The 24,583-nt window shown below is 32.8% G+C and overlaps 2 protein-coding genes across 3 annotated transcripts; both read left to right on the top strand.

Moving 5' to 3' along the window:
• The first annotated feature begins 3,638 nt into the window (after positions 1 to 3,638).
• Positions 3,639 to 15,453, top strand: LOC125053770 (venom protease-like). 2 transcript variants are annotated; one of them, XM_047655316.1, is made up of 9 exons: positions 3,640 to 3,794; positions 5,435 to 6,103; positions 8,584 to 8,738; positions 8,863 to 9,055; positions 10,318 to 10,459; positions 12,413 to 12,576; positions 12,825 to 12,926; positions 13,137 to 13,321; positions 13,831 to 15,453. In XM_047655316.1, exons 1-9 carry the CDS (start codon positions 3,737 to 3,739, stop codon positions 13,975 to 13,977), a joined length of 1,815 nt encoding a protein of 604 aa, XP_047511272.1. In that variant the 5' UTR covers positions 3,640 to 3,736; the 3' UTR covers positions 13,978 to 15,453. The 2 variants fall into 2 exon arrangements, with proteins under 2 accessions (XP_047511273.1, XP_047511272.1); XM_047655317.1 differs by lacking the exon at positions 5,435 to 6,103 and having other exon boundaries at positions 3,639 to 3,794.
• Positions 15,454 to 15,560: 107 nt separating this feature from the next.
• Positions 15,561 to 24,565, top strand: LOC125053772 (solute carrier organic anion transporter family member 74D-like). Its single transcript, XM_047655320.1, has 12 exons — positions 15,561 to 15,901; positions 17,063 to 17,227; positions 17,557 to 17,727; positions 19,064 to 19,243; positions 19,600 to 19,791; positions 20,979 to 21,100; positions 21,530 to 21,625; positions 21,749 to 21,939; positions 22,730 to 22,843; positions 23,174 to 23,304; positions 23,782 to 23,922; positions 24,380 to 24,565. Exons 1-12 carry the CDS (start codon positions 15,892 to 15,894, stop codon positions 24,544 to 24,546), a joined length of 1,680 nt encoding a protein of 559 aa, XP_047511276.1. The 5' UTR covers positions 15,561 to 15,891; the 3' UTR covers positions 24,547 to 24,565.
• Positions 24,566 to 24,583: the final 18 nt, after the last annotated feature.

Raw genomic sequence — 24,583 nt, 5'->3', positions numbered from 1 at the left:
TAAAGGTCCCAATGTGCATTTCAGTTTTTAATTATAAGTTTTAAAACTTATCTTACTGTGTTTCGTTAACAATTTCATAGTCATTTCTTCCTATAACCTATTAACTATTACCTATGTACCTACTTAAGTTTTTTAAGTGAACATATCAAATATTTTCTATTTAAAAAATATGTATGTTTTAGAAATGTATATGTATGTGTAAGAGTTTTAGAAAGGCTAAGAGGGTAGTGCACAAAAAAGTTTAGGAGACACTACCCTAACTTGTTGTATCCTACCATACCCAAGACGAACATAAAGTAAACCAAAGGGTCTTCATTCTTTTCAGTATCTATAATTAATTTGTTGATTTAAAGAAATACTGAATGGATGCATTTTTATGCAGTAGTAGTAACTTTAAAATTAGTAACTGTTAAATTTTAAAGGAATTTATATACATATGAACGCACTAAATGTACTAATATTAAGTTCCCGATACATCATGTCATATGGCTTTCTCAGCTTGTCACACCGACCTTATAGATCAGAATAATTTATGACTCAATATGAATTAGTAATACTAGGCTCTAACACCTTGAGTTGACATAAAAACTGTCTCCGGGTAATGTGTCATTAATAATTTATTTAGTAGGATATAGGTGTAAGTCTGTGTAAAATAATTCATATATAACGTTTCCGGCTTAGTCCTGGGTCCTTCGATTCCCGGCCTAACAATCAATGTAATGGGTGTTCTGATAAATGAATAAATAGAGATAGGTATGTTAGCCTAGCGGCACAGCGTGCGTGACGGGTTTTTTTCTGCGAACGCAATTAACACATTGCGACAAACATTAAATTACGAGAAGACAAAATCGATGTTATAAGCTAATAGCGACGACAGCCTTTGGATATGAGATAGTATTTGCCATTCCTATAGTAATAGAGTTCTTTAATATGTACTCTGAAATCTCGGGAACGAAAAGGAATTGACGAATAATCTCCGAAGGCTTTGACGTAGTGAAATTTACGTAATAACATTTTTCGCCCATAACTAATCTTGTTTTCACAATTTGTAACAGTTTAATGAGTTAATAATTTTTAGAATACAGATAATAATAGTTGTTATTTTGAAATGTCTGACTTTCAGAAAAAAAGTTAAAGAGTTTGAATTAGAATTTAAATACCTGTAGAAATAGAAATGGATATGAATATTTATTGACTGCGTCTACTATATTTCTGATAGATTAAAAAACAGACAGAATAGAATAAAATTATAACCGAAAATTGTGAATTTAACTCACCTCTCACCAACTCACCTTTTAAATGACATAAAAACCTAATGAAAAATGCAGATAAAACAAAAAATAAAACAAAACTTCATTACATTAAAATAACAGAACATAAATATTAAGAGTTTGTGATATTTATAGAGCTTTGACGATTTTAATATTACGTAACATTAAATAAGTTTTGAATTCTCGTTAAATTTCATCGAACTTCCAGAATGCGTAATGTCATTAAAATGCATTCTCAGTTTACGCAACCACGGTCATCTTGGTCACTTCGCAGAAATTACCGGGAAATAAAACGAAATATCTACTGATTATTAATTGAATGGCATTGAATTCTATTCGTATGAATATGTGTATTATCTGGGTTTTACCCCAGCGGAAGGAAGTTTTAATTTTAGTGTTTTTTAGTTTGAAGTTTGAATTTTTGTAATTGTTTCCAGAATTTAAAAGTACCGAGGTCATTGCCCATCGGATCAATCAAAGGTTACATTTTCAAATATTTGAGAGAGATTTGAGAACGACCGCCGATGCGAAAACCGCTGTGTGAGTTCGAAAAGTGAGTTACAGAATCGCAGGGCAGGAGTCATAGATCGTGTTAAGTCGCGACTAAACCTCATCCTAATCACCTACCACTAATTACGCAACATAAGATACCTTAAATAAAATCTTCTAGACGGCTCTTCTAGTAAACTGCCTCAGTAGGCTGGTGGCTCCGTAACTTCTAATCACTATAGCGATAGGGATCTGACGTTTTTATAGCCAATTCCGATATAGTTCTTTCAATATCCGCTGATATCAAAACCCGTCCGCTAGTCGAATTGCTTTCTGTCGAAGATGGTATCAGAACTACAGAACCAATATGCTCCGAATAGTTGCTAGAAGAATGAGCACAGATATACGTGCACACACTCCATGTGGGAGACTTACTTGACTTTCAATGTCATGTTTAGAGTACCTAAATATCTATTTTCTTAGTCTACTTTCCTCATACATCTTATAATATTTTTAAATATTATATATTATATATATCTAAAATATATACATTCCGACGTAGGTATTTTTGATAGCTTTGAATTTCGAACTCACCTTCACCCAATTTTATCACAATTGATGAAACTCATACATGGATTTAATAATTTTAGAAAGTTTAGTAGATAAAATCTGTATTTTCATTGAAACCACGGATAATAATCAAGAGCATATTATATATTTTTGTGAATATTTCAATTTAGTTTGCCTCTTGGATTCTTCGTATTCGGTCAATAAGTTTACCTTATAATGACAATTGACGGTAAAACTATTTGCAAACTAATACAGTCATTTCCAGTTTTGCTAATACTAGCTCAAAAACACGAAAAATGTCTAAAAACCCCGTTCATATACAAACCTCCAACTCCCACGCACGCCCCAGAGTACTATGAAGCATATGATGCTTTGATCCAGAATCTTTTCGGTCATGACTGCTATTATAATAAGAAATCGCACGAGAAAAAGCCCTGCCATTACCCAGAACACGAAACCCCGATATACGGACACGGTTCACCCACATACGCCCACGAATATCCAACTTACGCCCACGAATATCCATCTTACGGCAGCGAGTATCCCACTTATGGCCCCAGTTATCCCACGTCTGGCCACGCTATTTATGGGCATGAATCCAGTATCTATCCAGTGCTTTCGGAGGGAAACCAGGCGTTCACCAGGAATGGATTTATAAATAATATGACGAAATATGCATATAAAAGCAATTACGCGCCCAGTCAGAAACACAATGTAAAAAGAAGAGTTAAAATTGTCGTGAAGAGCAAGGGAAGGAAGAGATCACAGAAACTCAAAGGTTAGTTTAATTCTATAAATTTTTGAATTGCGTAACTCGCTAAATAAAAGTTATATAATATATGGTTTTTTCTACTATATAACCGGTGGTACTCAAATTCAAGAATAAGTATCACTTTTATTTTAATATTGAATAACATAGATCCAATATCTTTCGCTCCACTATGCAGTATAAAGTGTTGTCAAAGCGAGCATAAAATTGTTATATAGCACCTCCACTTTACATTTATAATAATTATTAATCTACTGGAGATAACTTAATGACCAAAGCTTTAATACGTATTTTATACGATTGTCTTTCTATTAATTTTGTTTGTTTTATTTCTTGAATGATAGAAATTATTCTGCAACCTTGTATCTATACTGGGAACCTAAAGCGGTTATAATTAAGTAATTAATATAGTGATTCACGTATCCCTTTGATTCAGATATAGGCGACATATCGTTGGGGAAATTTCGATTCCATTTTAAGTTCCGGTCAGTGTGACGTCAAGTAGTGACCTTCTTTAAATATCAACTAACTTGGTCAAGATTTGCCATCTCAGTTTATAAAACTGGCGGCAAAAGACGCACGCTTTGAAAATTCTGTGCTGCAATTTAATTTAAAATTAAACTTAATAGTGTTAATAATGTTGCGTGTATTTTTGTGTATTTGTTTGTGTGTTACGGTTGTATTTGGACAGTTTGGTGAGTTAACGCAGAAGTTTTTACGCCTTTTACGTTTATTTATAAATTAATTCATATATTTTGTTTACTAAAAAACTGATGAATATGTAAGCAGTGAATTGTTAAACCAATTAAACCTTTAAACGTGAAAACCAGAAATACAGAGATGAGATATACGCTCGTAACTACTTATGTATGTTTAAGCAAAAACATTTATTATTATTGATGAGAATAAAGTGCGTATCTGAATAATACAATAGGTAATATTTGACCCATACATTAAAGAGATACCAAGGAAGGCAAACACAAACCCAAGAGAACAAAAAATCATGATTTACGATTTCTTTTGTAATTTGTATTAAATTTACATCAAAAATTAATAATTTTAAAGGTAATGAATGAATAAAGTACTAATGAAGTACACTTGATATTATAATAAATTTTTTAGACAAATAAGGTTGATATACCTACGCAGCGCAAACACAACAAAATAACAATACTTTTTTCATTTATCTATCAAAAATTTACTTTTATTTCCAGCCGGCATTAAAAAAGAAAGTTATCTCTACATTAAATAACGGAAATCACATATAAATTGCGGTTTAATTCGCGCTAATCTAACAATTGGATCATCAAACACGGAAAAAGTAATTTTGGTTTTAGTGTTCTGTTAAATGCCTCTTAAGAATAATTGTCTATAAAAATATATTAAACTCTTGAATATTAAAGAAAAATTTACTAAAATGACCTCTATAAACTTAATTAATGATTTATTTCTTTAATTTTTGGTGACCAACACTATAGCTTGAATTTGCCTGGCCTGCCTATTAAAATTATGTTATTCATAGAATTATTAATGAATCTCAAAATTTTAATACAAATTTTAAAAATTTCCCATCAATTCATCATAATAAAAAAATATAGTTGTTTGATACAACAGTCGGTGATAAAAAAATAAAAAAACTGAGAAATTTAATAGTAATTTTATTAAAACATGTTATGAAAAAATCAATTATTTTTACCATTGCTAAAAGTTTTATTGACTATTTGCTAAATCCTTGAGGTGTTTCATTACCACGACCATTTAAAATTGTTTTTTTGTGGTTTTTGCTTTTTTAGCTTTAGCTTAGGTGACCTTGAATCCGAACGCTTTGCAATAAAGAACTAATACTCATAACTTATATTTCAAATGTCAATATTCGATTTTATTTATATTTTTCACATACAAGACTATTCTGTATTTTCTGCTTAATATTTGCACATTTTAATTTATATTTATAAATATATTTTATAACATAGAGGTCATGGTTATTCCTTAATAATAATTATCAGTACTATAATGAGAAGGAAAATTGTATTATACATATAAATCTTATAATTAATAATAATATTTATATAATACATATATTAAATGCTTGCCAAATCGAGCAGTCGTTGGCACAGTGGCTTCAGCGTGTGACTCTCATTCCTGAGGTTTGAGGTTCGAACCCCGGCTGACAAAATAAACATTCACAAATATTATATTATTACCTAAAAATATGATGTTATCTTTAATAATTTGATCTTAGTTAATATTATGTTTTATGTTGCTATAATTACAGATGTTTATTTATGGCTTTTAAATATTAAAAAGCTCTTTTATTTTTCTCTATTTCACATAGGTTTCTACCCGAATGACCGTCGTAATCGACAGCCATACCAATATGGATTTAGTGAAAATATTCTAAATCCTAGAAGAATTCAGCAGAAACTTAGTTCTATACTCAGTTTCAAACCTGAAACGGATAACAGCAACGCAGCCTTCATCTATCCATTCAACAACCGACCTATATCCAATAATCCATATAATAACTATGATAACAATTATTATCAATCCAGCAACGTGAGATTTCCAACCCCGGGAGACAATTTTAAACCAGCATATCCTGGTGACAATACTTTTGGACCAGATTATAAAGAAGTACCAAAACAACCAAATGGTCAGACATTACAAGGCTTCACAACGAATCCATCTTTGGGTGAGACCCAAGATGAGCCTATCACCAATAGGCCTATTTTGAATTATGGAACTACGCAAAATATTAATTACGATGAAGTTTACAAGCCAGGCTTTTCAAATCACAGCAGTGGTCTTATAATGGGTAGTGTATTAAATAAACCAGTGTTTGGAAGTTTTATAACACCAGATTCAGCTACAAACTTTGATACCAGTGCTAAGCCTTCTTTTGAAGACAGAAACGGCGAAGAACAGACAACCCTACCAACATTGACACCTGTGCCCCCGTCAGATGCAAGACAAAACATGAATTTTGGACCAGCTGGAATATTTAGTAAATATCATATATCGTGCATGGTATTTATGGTGCATGGAAAAAAACAATAGCTTTTATATTGGTGTTGGTGCATGTGGTATCATTCATACCCACGCTTTTACCTAATTAAAGTTAATTAAACAGAGATAAATAGGGTTTTATAATAATCTTTGTTCTGCTTTAATGTGGAGCGTATTATTATAGTACTAAAGATTCTCATGTTGTCCTAATCATGCTGTTATTTAAAATTAAATTACCTTAAAAGTACGAACTAAAAACGGAACGCTAATTAAGCCGAAACGTGATTGAAAGGTGACGAACGAAAGGTTGATGACTTTGACGCTACAGGTTTTTGTGTATTTAGACAAAAACGTTTAAGATATTTTCAATCTATTTTACGTGAAAAACCTACTGCTTTTTATTTCGAATTAAATGTTTATTAAATTGTATTACTGTATACTGTATATATGCACTGTTACCATGACATAATTTTATAAACCTGTTGTCCATATACGGTGTAATTAGTAGACAGATCACAAATATCAATATTAACACTATCAACTTCGGGTTTGCGACTATTATTTAAAATTCACTAGCAAGAACATCTAATTCAGATTTTTGTAGTTCAATTGTTTTATAAATTAATGATGAACATTACTAGTAACGTTACCTTGTAACTTAACATCATATTACTAGAGTATAACTTGTTATAACGCTATCAATACGGCCAAAGTCACTAAAATCAAGATCTTTTCCTCGACGTTGAATAACACGTTCGAAGGCCACGGTGGTCATCGAGTGGGTCAAACGTGTACTTAATTCGCGCTATCAGAACGAATCGTATTTTTGTATTGTTAGTACGCGAGGTGCTTCCCCGTTTTTGTTATCTAATAATCTGTATACATGGGATTTCATATAGCTATTAACTGGAACATATTATGAAGGTTTTCTAGGTAGTAAATAGTTAGTCTAAAATTCCTTTAACTTTTATAAAATACTCCAGCAACGTAGATCAAATCTGATCTCGTAAAACCATTGACGAAATTACATTTTTAAATTTGTTTATCCAGCCAGCGTACATAATTTTACATTTGTATGTTCTTATAAACTTAAAAAAACTACTTTGGTATTGATTTATATTTATCATTTTAGATAAACAAAAACAAAATCATTATTATAATTTTTTTTCATAAGAGATCTAAGATAGGAAAAATATTTTTTAAAGTTATAAAGTATAACTATAAAAAATATAGTAAAAGAAACAAATCGGTGTAATTGTGGCTTGATTTGAATTAATAATTACATCTTAATTTGTACGTACATAATGTACAATATACTAGTACCTCCGCGAACTTTGTTAGCCTTAATTTTTTACCATACCTTTTTAGTAGCTAAATACCAAGATATGGAATAACAACAATAACAATAATAACATTTTGCAATGCTACCCCATAAAGACTGTTCTTTTTTAATCAGCATAAAAACCTCCATCAGAGTTTAAGGAATAAATGAAACAATACTCGAATTGGTCCAGCCGTCTACGAGTTTTTGCGCTTAGCTAGATATCTTGCGATTCATGTTTATTTATATATACGTATAGACAGAGTCTGAGATATTATAAATCGCTTTTGTAATTTGTACTTCTACTAAGTTTAAAGATTGTGCCCAAATAATAATTATGGAAACTAAAGTCGTATTAAAACCATAATCGCTAAAATCAACACAAAATCATCCATAACTTTTAAATCTAATTAGTGTGAATAACAATTATGTGTCATGCTTGGTGGATTTTCTAATTTAATTGTCGTAAAGTTTAGTTTCTATAACCACGTATATTAAAATTATAACTATAGTAAATTATATGTTTACCAACTGTATTACACCCAGCAAGAAAAGGTTCCCTATTTTTTTTGCTGGGTGTAAACTATATTTAAAAAAAAGGGGTGCGTGACGCGTGTACTTATGTACGCGCGTAAGAAGTTATTCTTCTTTGGCATTATTAAAAATAGTTTTTGATTGCATGCAAATAATCAATTACAATTAATTAATCAAAGACTGGAAAAGGAGTCATTATAGTCAATAAAGTTCAGTTTACATTTGAAAAATTAAATAAATAAATATTTATTATTATTCTCTTACATTAAGTGTTCTATTATTATTCGAATGTTGTTTTTAAATTACTTATGTCCAATGCCGTAGCATCTTCCGTGGGCAACTTCATTCTGTTAATTTTGTGTAACGGTGCGCGCGCATCGTAAAATTTCACTCTCATCAATTTTTCATAACGCGTCTAAAGAAGTATAACTTCAAAAATCAGTTCAATGATTGACTTTTATTTTGACTGTTTTTCCCATAAGTTAAAATATATTTCGGGACGATTATTTAGATTCACGCAGGATTTTAGTACAAAACTGGTATTGAAATTGGAACGATTGAGAGATAAAGGAAGGATAAATAATACAAGAGGTTTTATCTGAGAGTTAAGTTAATCTTTCTAGAGAACACATGTGAGACGGTGGATGGCGGAGTCGGAAATTGCATAAAGATACAAGAGTGCGACGTCTACTATAAGCTGCTGAAGGATTCTCGGGATAAGACGGTTGTAAACATCTTAAGAAAATCGCAATGCGGCTTTGAAGGACAAAATCCGAAGGTAATGTTTTGTCTACTTTTGTCTCTGGCCCTGCACTATTTTTAAATCCATTTAAAACTATCCAACGTTTTGTACTAGTAGTAGTATCCAAGTTTATGAATGTTGAAATAGAGTTTCTTTGTAGGTATGCTGTCCCTTACCCGGTATACCAGACCAGCCACCAGCTCCACAAACCACAACAGTTGCTCCTACGCCTCAAGCAAAGTCCGTAGACACAGATGGCTTGACACCAGTGACGTCACTTCCGGAACCGCCAGTTTGTGGTGTGAGCGAAGCATCGTTCAGTCGAGTTGTTAATGGCGTTCCTGCTAAACTTGGTAAGGTGTATGTTATTCTAAATAGTTACAAAGTTTAAGTCAAAATACAATTTTTATTTGACCTAAAAACATTACGCAGTTTGACTAGCCAATCTAATATTCACATCATTATTTAATACGTATTCAAACCGTTAAAAATACAATAAGTAATAACATCCTCTACTGTTTCATATTACAAAAACATTATGTAAAACGTGTACTGAGTACACGAGTAGTAAGATTGAATAAAACATTGATCAACATCGCCCACTCCTTTCGTAATTTTATTAAAATAAATACTGTATTATATTGTACTCTCTACTGAGCTTACAAGATCTACGCACAACGGACCTATTGAGAGTCTAAGTGCGGACACTGAGTCCACAAACCAATAATAATTAGTCTGCCTCCTTCTCACTTTACCCCTTCAAGAAATAAAATGAAGCGATAACCACAATTACAACGTACTACATGTTTTGTAGAATAAACATTAAAATTGCTTTAACAGCTTTTATAGATTTATTTATCTAACGCAGACAAATTCGCGGTAATTTATAACAAATGACTATCTTACATAATTGCTGGTAATTTGTGCCAATACAAGTGTAATTACTGTGTTTAACTTGTGTATAACTAAGTGCAATTTACCACTTAACCTTAGTATATTGTTTTGTTTTACTATTAGTAGCCAGCGAAGATTCCAGTTTGCTCATATATCAGTTACTTCGCACACACTGTTGACAATATAATAAATGTAATGACGTATAGTTATTTAAAACAGACAACAAGCGGTTATAAATAAAAACATATATAACAGTATTGGCCTGGTGGCGTGGGACTCTCACGACTACTGGTTTTTTAAAAATAAAATGGCGTACATTATAGAAACTACGCGCCTCCAAGCAATACATAAGGTAATCTTGGCGACAACTATTATTAATTATCGTCATACCAACTCGGAAAGAATACTTTCGTTAATTTCTGAAGCCTGCCCTGCGATTCTGTAACTCACTTCACGAACTCACACAGCGGTTTTCGCATCGGCGGTCTCTCTCAAATCAGTCGTGAAGCAGTCATTTTATGATTTGGCTTTCTGAAAAGGTGGGAGCTTGTAGTTTATTGTTTATTAGAGTTACAGAATCGCAGGGCTGAACTTGACTTTAAAGGTATATGATGTCGACTGTAAAACAAATTATTGGGTGGACTTCTGCATCTTCCAGCTATTGAATATATGCATAATTCAATTTCGCTAGGCCAATGTTGTATTAAGACTGTTGTTTCAGGTGACTTTCCCTGGATGGCACTCCTGGGATACCACGACAGCCGCGGAGGGCCTGAAACCAGGTGGAAATGTGGAGGTTCTTTGGTGACTCAACACCACGTTTTCACAGCTGCCCATTGCATACATGGCCATGAAGAATCGCTGTAAGTTACCCATTTGACCAATAATATGATGAATAGTTCAAAACCGTTAATACGGATGGTTTTTTTTTATTTTTTTCCATCTTTAAATTAACAACTATTATTGAATAGGTCGATAATAACAATAACTCCATAGTCGTTATTATTATTATTATTAAAAGTAATTTATCATAACTTTAAACATTTAAAACTTAATGACAATATATATTAAACTGAGACTATAAACTTAATATTGTACTAAATAACTATTGTCATGTCACGCGTATATTCTTTCTATATCATATTCATAAGTATTTATTGTCCTCATTTTAACATGTGTGATGTTTGTGATGTTTAACAAAATATACTTTCAAACCACTCCTTAGAAACAAAAGAAAAACAATAATAATAAATAACATGAATTGGTTAGTGGTTAGTGGTTTGTACGGTACAAATCCGTTCGGTATTTTTGAGTTAATCGCGTTCATACAAACAGATAGAGGGATTGGGAACTTTAAATTATAATATTTTAGACGATGTGTCGTGCCCTTTATTAAATACATGGTTTAACTTTTTAGTTATTTAATGCATTAGACTATAAAACCCCTCTTTCATTACAAACTATTCAATGTAATAAGCGTATTGTAACATGCATTAATTATAAATTGTGGTGTTACTTAGTGACTGATTTATCGTGATTCCAATAGGAAATATGTATTATACAAATACAGTAGGAATCCTTGGTCCAGACCCTTGGTAGATAAACAAATACAAATCATTTATTTTTCGGTGACTTGGATCTTAAATAATTGTTAACGCTTAATGAACAACTCTGATTAGGGACAGCAATCTTATTTCTAGCACGATTATACACAACATGCATATATAACTTAAATGAATTCAAAACCGAATTAATAATTCATAATACGTACTTTTATCTCACTGACGAATCATTGTGACTGAAAATCTTGAATATCTAATATTAGAACTGAATCCTCTATATCCTTGTATTGTACAAGCTTTGAATTTTTATTTTAAAGGTGATGCAGTAATCTCGGAATCTAATAGGTAAATAAAATTTGTAAGCGTCCAAGAGTCTTTATTACTGTATAAGCTTCTAGTCTTTTAGTCAAGTCGAGATAAAGGAAAATCTCCAATCATATTTAGCTATTGTTACCTTTTTGGTCAAACACAAATTTTTGGAATGTTTTTATTTGCTTTATTTTCCATAACGAAATTTACATTTGTGTATAATAAAAAACTGGTATAAGTCTCCTTTGTTAATATAATGTTTTTGTTATAACAAGTAGTTAATAACAGATTAATATGCCTTAAAATTGCCAGTCCGATATTTAAGTTGATATTGCCAAACGCGAACATCCGCATATTAAGCGTCGCAATTTAAATAAACACAATATGTGGCAATAAATAATAATTGTGGTATGGTACGATGATGATACCTATTATTATTTATTACAATGGCAACCTTCTGCACCCAACAACCTAACTTTTTAATACAATAGTATATAGTCATTAATAATATTCCACTGGCAACGCAATATGAATCTTGGTTCAAATTATATCTTAATTCGTTCTTTTTTTCCCAACTCATCGTGTTAGAATGCAGTCATCAAGGCAGGTTTACTGGCGTTGTTTATTCTTACCGAACAAGCAAATACAGATATTATCACAACAATCTATCAAACACAATCTATTTAAAAAAGTCTTTGTGATTATTCGGATCAAGCGTTAGGTCCAAGAATAAAAGCCCGTCATAGTGACTGATTATTATTACCTTGTTTTCGTTTTATAATTGAGTGAGTCTTGGTTTTATAAAAACTTGGTTTGTAAGCTTATGTATGCTGTTCCGTTATTCCATTATTCACAACGTTCATAATGTCAATGAGAGAATTCATACCTTCCTTAAGCGAGCATTTAAAACATAAAAGTAGCAATAAAAATACATAACTTTTTCAGGTATGTAGTGCGTCTAGGAGAGTTGGATCTAGCAAGTGAAAACGATGGAGCAGCACCAATAGATGTGCTAATCAAATCAAAGATCAAACATGAGAATTACGACTCATCAGCCTATACAAATGACGTCGCTTTACTCATTTTAGACAAGGACGTACAGTTTACCAGTAAGTTTATTTTATTACCACACTATTGCGTAACGCCTCAGGTTATTCAAGTACTTGTATGATATACGCATTTCATAGGGGTTTGCAAATCGTTATAAAGCACTTAAAATGACACGAGGTAACCTCCGAATTCTATAAAACCGGGAACGCTATTATGCAGAGAGAGAAATTACTTTCAGCTCAAAAATATTTTGTTTTACGTTCAAAATTTAGACAAGTTTAAATTAATTAATCGTGTTTTGTTTCAGAACTAATAAAACCAATCTGCATCCCTCAAAATCAGAAATTACGATCTCTCACCTTTGAGAAGTACAACCCTCTTATAGCAGGATGGGGGGATGTTTCGTACCGTAAGTATTTTGTGGAATTTAAGTAGCATATAAATAAATTCATGGTTAACATATAAATAGTTTTATATAACCATGTAGACAAAATAAATCTATCTTAGCTTTACAGAAAATTTAATTAATTTTTTTTAATAAATAAGTAAAATATTATTTATAATTATTTTTATATAATTCATAAATATTATTTAAATTCTCTTCTTTTATTGTTTTCAGGCGGTCCCTCGGCATCCCATCTCCAAGTAGCCCAGGTACCTGTAGTAAGTAACGCAGCGTGCAAAGAAACGTACAAACCGTACAAAAAGCAGGTGATAGATGAAAGAGTGTTGTGTGCCGGTTGGAAGGATGGAAGACAGGATGCCTGTCAGGGTGACAGTGGAGGACCCCTGATGCAGCCTATTGTGAGTATTGTTCATATATTTTCTTTAATAAAAGCAACTTAAGGCTTATAGGAGTTTTTGTCTTGTTTGTCGTTGTTTAGCACATTCGAAATAGAAATAAGTCTGATATCTAAGCTCTGCCTTGCGATTCTGTAACTAACTTTTCGAACTCTCACAGCGGTTTTCTCAGCGGCGGTCGCGCTCAAATCAGTCGTGAAGCAGTCATTTTACGATTTGGCATTCTGATAAACAATAAACTTCAAGCTCCCTTCTTATCAGAATGCCAAATCGTAAAATGACTGCTTCACGACTGATTTGAGCGCGACCGCCGCTGTGAGAGTTCGAAAAGTGAGTTACAGAATCGCAAGGCTGTAGAGTAGATACTAAAACAAAACCACTTAAAGTTGGATCCATTTGAAAATGAGATTATTAACTATAATTATATATATTGTAATTACGTGTCTAGGTAAAGTAGGTTCACCCGCTTTAGAGCAAACATTACATTTTAATTACTTTTTTTTTACTTTTAGTGGAACTCGGAAACCTACCAGACATTCTTCTACCAAATCGGCATAGTTTCCTTTGGAAATAAATGCGCTGAGCCCGGATTCCCCGGAGTCTACACACGAGTCACACACTTTGTTCCATGGCTAGAAGAGAAGATAATCGGATCTTAATATATATCCATCCAACTATAGCTACATAACGACCGAATTTCTGGAATTATAGCGCATATTATTATCTTTTATATCTGGCTGCTGGAAGCTGGAAAACGCTTTGGTTTGCATTTTGAACAAGAAACAGTATTGAATTTCATTATCATAAATCTACAATAACTATTAATTAATACTACTGGTACTACCACTAGTTATCTATAATGATGACTAATCATATTATTGTTTTATAAATGTTTGTGGTTATTGTTTTTTTTTGAATAAGTAAATGGACAAATTCTCGATTGGTAAAATTTCCCGAATGTATTTTAGTACGAAACATTGTTAAAATGGCGTTCGTTTATATATTACTGCGGACCACTGAGACCTTATTGTATTTATTTTTGCACACAATATTGCATATAGGTAAGATATAGAAATGTAAAAAATTGAAAATTCTAATTTATGTGAAGTGATAATGTACAATGTACATAAACAGAAATATTTTTAGATATTAAAAGTATTAAAATAGATTTTTAAAAGTCTAAAATAAAATTTAAATATCTGTTACAAATCTGTATAATTATAACACATTGGTATAATTGCCCTTGTATGGCCCAACATGAGTTAAAAGAAATAATTTTTGTATCTACATTTTTTTTATTGTTTTTAAATATCAAAACAAAGGATACTAAGCAAACTTTCATTGAGCGTTTGACAGTTCTTACGTTCGCGTGACTTAAGAAATATTTAACTCTTAAATTAAACTGGGTTAAAGAAAGATCCTTTTATGTGAGCTCTTATAATAGTTCATAAGGTTGTGTATTAAATTATTATGAATAGTTTGTGATATTAGTGTATATTTATGTTACTTACTCAGTGTCATTCGTTCTGATTTATCAATTAAAAATTATCAAATATCAGAAAGTTCACAAAAATCCAATTGGAACAGTCAGTTGCGAAATCCAAATATTTATTCTTAAACAAGTAAAACTTATAGCATAAACCACATTGGTTTTAATTATATTTTAATAACTTACTCGACTTAATATCATATAGCCCCTAAATGGGGCAGAAAGCGTCTTCAGTAAGTCTCCATCGCGTTCGGTCTTGAGCCTCGTACCTACAAATCTTTCCAGCTCTCTTTGCCTCATCTGTAGGTGTACGACGCTTTTACTTGGGACCACCACGCTTTCCCCTCTTTGCGGGTTCCAATCAAGCGCCTGCTTGGGGATGTAATTGGAATATATGCCCATATATGCTATGTTTATTATTTAAATTCGATGACTTCAAATTGACTGTATAAAGATTAAACAAATTTTATTGTAATGGCACAACAGTATTTAAAACAAATCGAGTGAAATATTCAGCATTTCGAATGTCCAAGATTGAAATGAATTAGATTAGTAGTATACCTATTCATACTCAGATATTTTATACAAACATTAATAGCTGGTTGTTATTAATAACTCATTATGGCAATAAAAGATTTTGTATGTTTTTGTTGTAATTGATCCAATCCCTTCCAAGTTAATCTCGTGAATACTTCCGGAATAAAAATTAAAATTATTTGACGATACTGAAATTTCGTATTATCTTAGATAATTGTGTTATGAACTAATAAAAGGTCTTTAAGTAAAAACGTCTCTGAAACTATTCGTTCATGTAATTAGTAGGTGATAAAGCATAAAATAGCAAATATCAGGAAGAGATATAGCACAAACCTGATAATGTAGATAGTGTATAATTTTATACGATATGCAATCACTAATCAGTCCTTTTTGGCAATCACAACTTTATTCACTATAGTAACATTAATAACGAACATTTGTATTTCGTTTCAAAATGAGCGGTAAAAAATATTGTTTTTAATAAATTTTCATTGTATTGTTGTTGCGTTAGTTCATATGTTTTAGTGATAAAGTTGTAGAATACAAAATGATATCAAGTGAGTATACTAATACTAATTATGATTTTTGTAATCGGAATTAAATATTTTATGATTTTAATGATAATATAAAATAAATTTAGCCGAATAGTAACTTTTCAAATATCTGATTAAATTCTGTTATTAAAAATAAAATAACCGAACTAGTAACTTTTTAAATATCTAATAAAGATTAAGTTCTGTTATTTAGGGTCGATTCGACCAAACAAGATTAAGTCTTAATCTTAGAATAAATCGTCAGTTAATCGAGAGTAAATCAATTTTACGTTTTACCAACTACAAATTCTAAGAATAGTGGTCTTATTCGGGAATTGCTACTATACCGCCGTTTCGCACGGAATAACAGCTATTCCAAGAATAATTTAATGGCGTCAGTCAGTCCAATCAGCTGATTTCTGTCATTTCACAAATATGTATTCTGTGTTTTAATTTCAAGTCAACGCAACGCACTAAATTAATAGTCTAGCATTGTATAATGAAACGTTTAAACAATTTATTATTTATTTATTTGTTTTTAGATTTTTTATTTTCTATAATATTAGAATGAAATTCAACTGGGCTCAACAGAAGTTCCTTTTTAGACGAAAGCCTCAAACGAACAAGAAATAAAAACTTTTTGTTGACGTTTGACACCTGTTAAAAGCTACTTTTTCACACTATAATACGGCAAAATCGAGTTGACATGATGTATGCTCTTACATTGTCCCGTTGTAGAACAACATTTATTTGCCGAGTTTTATTTTCGTTCATCATTCTCTTGCTATTCGCGTATTGTTATTCCTAGCACAATTATACTATCGATTACGTGGACAAACGACTATGGATTTACTCGAGATTAAAATCATGGAATAGATTATTCTTGGTATAGTTACTCGTGTATAAATTGAAGTTTGGTCGAATCGACCCTTAAACGATTAAATTTAGTTCTAAAAAATTTGGGTAAAAATTTTTTTTCAAAAGTTGCGTCTACAGTAGTGTCTGAATTCCCGTAACTATGAGAATTGTGAAAGCACATTCTAGGTGCACATTTATGGAAAAGTTTCTTTATATGAAGGTAAAATCTTCTTTATCTACCTACGGGCTTAAAATAATTAATATATAAGGGTTCCGTTACCGCGTAGTAATATATGTAATATACTGGTACTGTCAACCAATTTTCAGTAGTACTAAAAGGATGGGAACTGCTTAGGAAGTATATATTGACCATACCTCGCTTCGATCTGTTCCTGCAAGGAGCTCTCCTCATCGTCATTTTCCTTGAGAGTAATATCTTTTTACTGCTGCGAAGAAATGACAATACAGGATTTATACATACTATTAACCAAGGTTTGTTTATATATGATTTGGCCAAGGCCGTTTGAGCAAGAACGGTAAAAGTTTTGAAAAACCACACATTTCTAACTAAATAACTAGTGCGCAAGTAAGTACTTATATAAGTTTGCTTAAAAATAATAGCTTTTTTTAAAGATTTCTAAAATCGTATTTGGATGGAATCAAATGAAAAAAATCTTTTTAGTTATCAAACAAGAAACGTTTTTATTAATGCGATAAAATTTAACACGTGTGCGTTATGCTAAATTGTGACAAATATTCGAATACTTACGTTTGTTATAAAATAAGTATTGACATATTAAAATAATAATCCCTTTTTTTAGATTGGGTAAAAGTTGGTATAGGTGTTGTGGAGTTTCTCCTGGGTGTTGTAGTGGCATGGCAAGGGAAAGGCTGGCGTAACTTCACACTCTCCTTCTGGCTGGGAATTACAGCTATCTCTGGTCTTATTATACTGGCCTTTCCATTCCCTAATATCAATGTACCGGAAGTAGGTAAGGTTTAAAACAAATATTAGAAAACTTTTTTTTGACATTCATAAGAGTACATTGTGTTACCTATATGAATAAATGATTTTGACTTTGACTGTAAAAAATCGAAATCCCATTCGGCTAGCATAAGTTTTATGCGTTTTGTGAGTATCCTGGATAGTTTGAGTATTTCAGAATCCATAAAAGCCTTAAACTACAAGCAAGATCTTATTACTAATTAATAAATTCAAACATTATACAGTCGTCTCTCACTCTTTTATTGTACATAAACAATATTGGATCAATAATCAAAATATAAATTAGGCCTCGAAACGACGCCCAAATATGGCGTGAAGAATACGTCAAAATAAAGTATAAAATGCCCTAATCCCACAATGGGGCATGGGACAAACATGTTTCAGCATGTACTTCATTGATAATTTTTCTTTAGAAAAAGTTAATTTGTCTGGACATACTTCAGTTTCTTCGTGGTGTTTTAGCCTGAAGGAAATAACAACACATATAATCAAAGGATTATTTCCATAAATCCCTTGCTTATTTAATAAAATGATGTGTGCGAGATTTATGCGTCTATTCTAACTGTTATAGTTTGTGCGTGTGACGATTAACCTAATTCCGCCGCTCCAATGTTACTGAAATTTGTGAAAATATATTTTCGAAACCTAACGAACGCGCACTGAAAATAAATTCATTGGACCTCCAGTCGATTATGCTATGTTTATAATATTATTCTTATCATTATTTTTTCCGATAAATTACTAATTTAAGAAATAACAACATGAAATATTTCATCAATCATCTTTGTTTATCACAGATTACAGTATAATTATTATCAACTTATTTATGTAAAAAATTATAATTGGGTCTTATTACATAATAACGATAAATGACGTTAATGAAGAGTGTGTCTAATTATTATGGCCTATTTGAAGGAAGCATAACTTTAATATGCTTGGACGGAAGAGTTTAAAATTAAGTTTTAGCTACAACCTTTTAGGGTAGTGCCTTTGATTTATGTATATGTTTCGTCATCATTTGTTTTTTCTGATTGGCAAGTAGACAGTCTGTGCCTGACACACGCCGTCGACTTTTTGCCTACGGTCAAGGCATGCCGGTTTCCTCACAATGTTATCCTTCACCATACGAGCTAATATTAAATTGTGCCAGGCAGAAAGTCTGTTGATTCAAAGCCCGGAATCGAACCTCAAAGATCATTATTCTAATTTATTGCCTGATTTAGTTACACGTCATTTGACCCATATATTTGTTAGCTTATAATTAAGAATGTATTTAATTTAAAGCCTTAAAGAATACATATTAAAACTTTTTTTCCCTCTAGAACTATGTGCTGGTGGTGCGATAACAAAATACTCAGAGGTCTTAGATCCTCATCAAGTCATACGTGGTGTGTTTTTGGTGATCACAGCAGTGTTGTGTGGTCTTACAAAGATAAGCATATGGGCACATGGTATCACGTATCTGGATGATCATGAACCACAAAGTGGACCTTACTTTTATGGTAGGTTGTATATTTAATATAGTTTTTTGAGCCCTCAAAACGTTTTTGTAGCATCAAATCTAGAAATAGTTTTTTTTTTTTTTTTGACAATTCACACCAATTGACCTAGTCCCATGCTAAGCTGGTGAAGCTTGTGTTATGGGTACTAGGCATCGGATATACATACATATTATAGATAGATATACATATAAATACATATTTAAACACCCGAGACCTAAGAACAACACCAAATGCTCATCACATCGATGTTCGCCTCAGCCGGGGATCGAACCCGGGACCCATGGATTCGCAGTCAGGGGTAATAACCACTAGACCAATGAGTCGTCAATGTTAATGTTAATATTCTTCCTCCCCAGGTATTCTTATCTCAATTCGTTTATCCCTGGGCCTGAGTGGCACTAACTGGCTTCGACCAGGGTCAGTTAGAGAGGACTGGTATGAGGCGCACGTGTCCCTCTCAATGCTAACTCTAATGTTTAGTATTCTTTACACTCTCTTCCCGAGACAGATGCCTTCTTATAAGGAGATTGACCCGCTTGAGAGAACATGTAAGTATTTAATTGCCATTTTTGTTCGTGTTTCATCATTGCTTAATGGCGCGTCTAAACGGGCCATGTTTTGCTGCAATTGATGGCTGCAACACTGTGGCCGGCAATATTGCAAACAATAGCAGCCACACTATGCAATATTGCAGTAATGTCCCGGCCATATAGCCAAACATGTTTTGTATAGCCACATATGGCCGATATTGCCCCGATGGGTGGCCGGACGATCGCTAGGCTATCGAATTCAACTGCAATATTGCACAGCCAGTTCTATTGTTGTTTCAGTCACTCTCTTTGTTATGGCATAGTGTATCCTTTTCTACGCGACATGACGTTTGCTATGAGTGAAGTGTGCCTGTTGCTATATTCTGTGTTTTGCGATCAGCTGTATTTGACGTTAGATTACTACGTAAAAATTACTGCTTTTGACATTCTAGTTCTTGAATAATTTATTATCAAGACTTATTTCTAGACTCAATTTGTCTACAGTTTCACGCCTATTTAAGTAAGGTCGAATCCACAATCTCTTATTTTTCTGTTTCTTTTTTAAAACAATATAAGCTGCTGGGACAAGTGTGATTTCGTCAGCCATTGTTGCCGATTTGTGTAGCCCGTTTAGGAGTCTGCATCATGGGCCATACTATTGCAGACATATTGCAACACATTGCCCAGCTATAGATTGTTCGGCCATCAGCTGCATTAAAATATTTTTCTAATGGCCGGACAATTACTTGCCAACAGTGCAGCCATCAATTGCAGCAAAACATGGCCCGTTTAGACGCGCCATAATATATATATTTTCAGCACTTAAATTAATAAGTAATCGCCTTGCGGCCAGATTATTATTGAGCGTTTTTCTAGGCAGTTTTTGCCCACTGAAGTATTTCCGAACCAATTCGGCTTAGGGTCCTTCAAGAAAAGAGCGTACCAATTCTTAAAAAGCCGGCATCCTCGCGGGCCCTATGGCGTAGAGAGTGTCCATGGGCGGTCGGTATCACTTAACATCAGCTGAGCCTCCTGCCCGTTTGCCCACGGTTCTATAAAAAAAAATATATATGGTAGTATTCCATTACTAGCGTACTACTACTTATAGAGTATACTCCTGCAAAAGCGACAATATAAATTTTCGTTACATAAAATATGCTAAATTATAGATATATCATATCCTTATAAAATCTTTTTTCTTGAAGGTCTACTCCAGCCTCTTCGTCGTGTGCTGAAGAACAGGGCCCTGATCCTGCAGTCGTTAGGCATGTCCTTCTTGACGATTGCAATTTTTGGCTTCAATAATTACGAGACTTCATTGTTACAGGTTTAACTACGTATTGTATAGTTATATATAAGTTTAGAAGACATTTATAGTAATCTCAGATCTCTTTTAATCAATAGTTTCATTTGATTCAGTTTATTTTACATACAATTAACAATTTATTTATTTAACAGTTTATTGACAATCCTCAGTTTTTTTAAAGATTATATTTACAGTTTTTAAATTAAGAAATATACCCAAACCGGATTACATGTAGGTATACGAAGAATTACTACTGAAACATTATGTACTAACCAAGACAACTTACTAATAATTTATTGGTGTATGTGGGGATGTGTAATGTGTAGGAGTTTGTAAGAGTGTATGAGTGCGTTTAAAAATATACAATACTAATATATAAGTTATATAGAAGTGACACTACAGGGTCGGGAATATATTTAATAATAGTATTATAATATTGTTTGATTTCAGACAAAATTCTATGTGGAAACGATACGTCAGGATCCACGCACATCTCGGGTTATTATTGACATCTTTAGATCTCTAGTTATTATCTTCTTCGTCTCTGTAAGTACCACTATATATTATTTTACATTTAATTCGAGATTTTTACTATTCCTCAGTTTATTTATATTAAAATGTTATAACCATTAACATAAATACTATATATATTTTTGAATGTATCTTCAGATATTCCGCATGCGTTTCTCGGGTCGGCGTAACGACGGTGTGAAAGCAGCCACAGCATCGAAGGTAGGGGGAGCTGTGGCAGCTTTTGTTGGAGTATTATTCTGTGTGCTTGCCGGTCTTAGCTGCAACACAGGAGACATGGCAGGATTAAATGGCGAATACCGACAGCCCGAGTGCAGTATGCAGTGCGGGTATGTATTCTTATTAAGAACGAGACTATGAAGGTACGATAGCTTCGAAGGTTGTATCTATTTCTTCTTATACCTGTCTATAACCTAGGCAATCGCTTCTCAAGCTGGGGTCGAGTTTCTTTTAAAAGGGGGTCGCAGTGTGTTGAAAAATAATAAATAAAAACTACATATACGAGTATAACAAAAGACGCAAGACTAGTATTGTCTTTTTTTGACATAACTTTCACACATTTGATAATAAAACAATTTTTTCCGGATTTAAGTTATGTTAAATAAATAACTTCAATCCGGTAAAAAAATTATTATCAGACGCAAGACTGTTTTACTTAACTTTTTGGCTTTTTCGTGGGTCGCGACATAAAAATGGTTGAGAAACGATGACCTAGGCCCTTAATCTATAAATTCTGATTGTGATACCGACAACGATCCCAATGCCCATAGGTTTTTGTTCTACGCAATACCAAGTCTGCGACATCATTCACGTATATTGAGAGAACTACATCCAACTTACATACAACAATGTCGGTATCGATAATTCCTGCCGCTACGGAGTACGATCTTACGTTACAGAGTACTATCACTGGTCATATGCTAGAAAGCTTTTTAGGTGCTAGAACGTTTTGTGATAGTTGCCTGGTTTCTAAAACATTACAAATAAATTTATTTAATATAATAATTTTAATCAATAATTAATATCTTATTAATGAATTGTGTGCTCTTTGACCTACAATATTTAAGCTCAATTGTGGAGGTGTCTTTTACATGATATCATTGAATTTATAATTCCTAGGTGTGCTTCGGAGTCGTACGGGTTCAGTCCTGTATGTGAAGTGGATAGTCAAACCACTTATTTTTCTCCGTGCCACGCTGGTTGTAACCAATATGAGGATCTCAATGGATTCTTGTAAGTATATGTTGTGCTACCTATTTACATATAGTTTTTATACTTATGGAGATACAAGCAGTACGGTGATCCATAATGAGGCCTCGCAGTCAGTGGCTAGACTTGTCGAGGATCCTCTTAAGGTTGGAGGTACAGTATAAGGTGTATTGTTTGCTTTATCCACACTTATATACCTATATCTTAAATACACTACTTTAAAAATTGGTCATATTATATTGTATTATACAGCGAAACTTATGAGTACATATTTATAAGATACTTAGTCATATTGACTACCCTAAATTTGATATATTTAACGTAATTACAGAACTAACAGCCATACATTTTCAGGATCTTACAAAACTGCACGTGTGGTGCGCAGACGCAACGCGCGGTGCGTGGAGGTTGTTCATTGCTTCCGTCGTGTGCTCTTATCTATAACATCTACCTGGTCTTCTTCACTGTCATGTTAGCTGCTGGAGGTACAGTGTTATTATATCTGTCTTTCGAGGATGTACTGAGTAACTTTTAAACTAATGAAAACTAAAAATGCACCGGTTTCGCACGCATAAACAATCCAGGCATCTCTTGGTAATCTAACTTTTCGTATAAAATACACTATAATGAGCATTGTCTCAATTTAAGCTTTGTTATATTTAAGATGATTAGAGCCTCGAGTTTTGGACACGAAGAGCGATTCTAATCATATTAAATTATCTATAAATTTTAGCAACTGTATACTACTATATATTTAAAAAGCTCACGTAAATAAAACACTGAAGACCATATTGTACCTATATGTCCAGAATTTTTTAATAAAGCATATATGCACACACATAGAAAGCATGTAACATACAGCCCCTACACTACCCCGAATGTATGCCTTATTCCTGTAATTAACAATTTATAGTATTAATCAAATTTAATACCTATTAATAATACCAAATAATATATTTCAGCTGCATCCTTGTTGATGCAAGGTATGGTTATTCTACGCTGTACGCGTCGGCTTGATAAGCCGCTGGCTGTGGGAGTGGCTTTTGCGATAGTTGGTCTGGTATCACACGCTTTAGGTCATCTCTTATATATGTTAATTAGTGGTAAGTGGGGTTATATTTTATTGCAAATACAGTAATAAAGTTATACTAAATTTGCATAGAAGAAAACAATATTAAAAAAGCATGCGCTCGAAATTTAGCCCTTATGTTTTTCGTGTTTTGGCAACACTTTTTGCGATCCTACATAAAATCATAATAAATTGTATACATTACCTTTCTCAAAAACCAGCAATAGATAATCCGTTCGGTATTTTTGAGTTTATCCTTCATATGCGGCCAGAGACTTCATCTTTTAATATGTAAGGAGCTAAATTTAATCGGCCTTCTTTCGGCTATATAAAAGCTTACACAATTTATTTTATCCCTTAAAGTATTATGAAAACCGTTCGTTAGGGTTGACTTCACTGCGACGTTTTATGACGTATATATTCAGTATTCAAGTAAGGTTTCAAGTTGAACGCTTTAGGAAGTGATTTTAAAGTGTTATATAATATTTCAGAATTAACCTGTGCCTACAAAGTGAATGGCGTATGTATATTCCACGGGGACATTGTATGGGTTATGCCAGTCGTGAGTGTAGTGTTCTGTCTCATATCAGCAGTGTTCAGTTTCGCAGCCAGCCGGGCTAGTGTCAACAAGGTCGTCGCCCTTAACGGAGTTAGCTGATAATAAATTATGAAAAATCTCTAGATGTTTATACCCC

The sequence above is a fragment of the Pieris napi genome, chromosome 11 (genome assembly GCF_905475465.1).
Source record: "Pieris napi chromosome 11, ilPieNapi1.2, whole genome shotgun sequence".
NCBI lineage: Eukaryota > Metazoa > Arthropoda > Insecta > Lepidoptera > Pieridae > Pieris > Pieris napi.
Note: the sequence above shows the minus strand (reverse complement) of the source record. Positions and strands in the feature narration are given on the sequence as shown.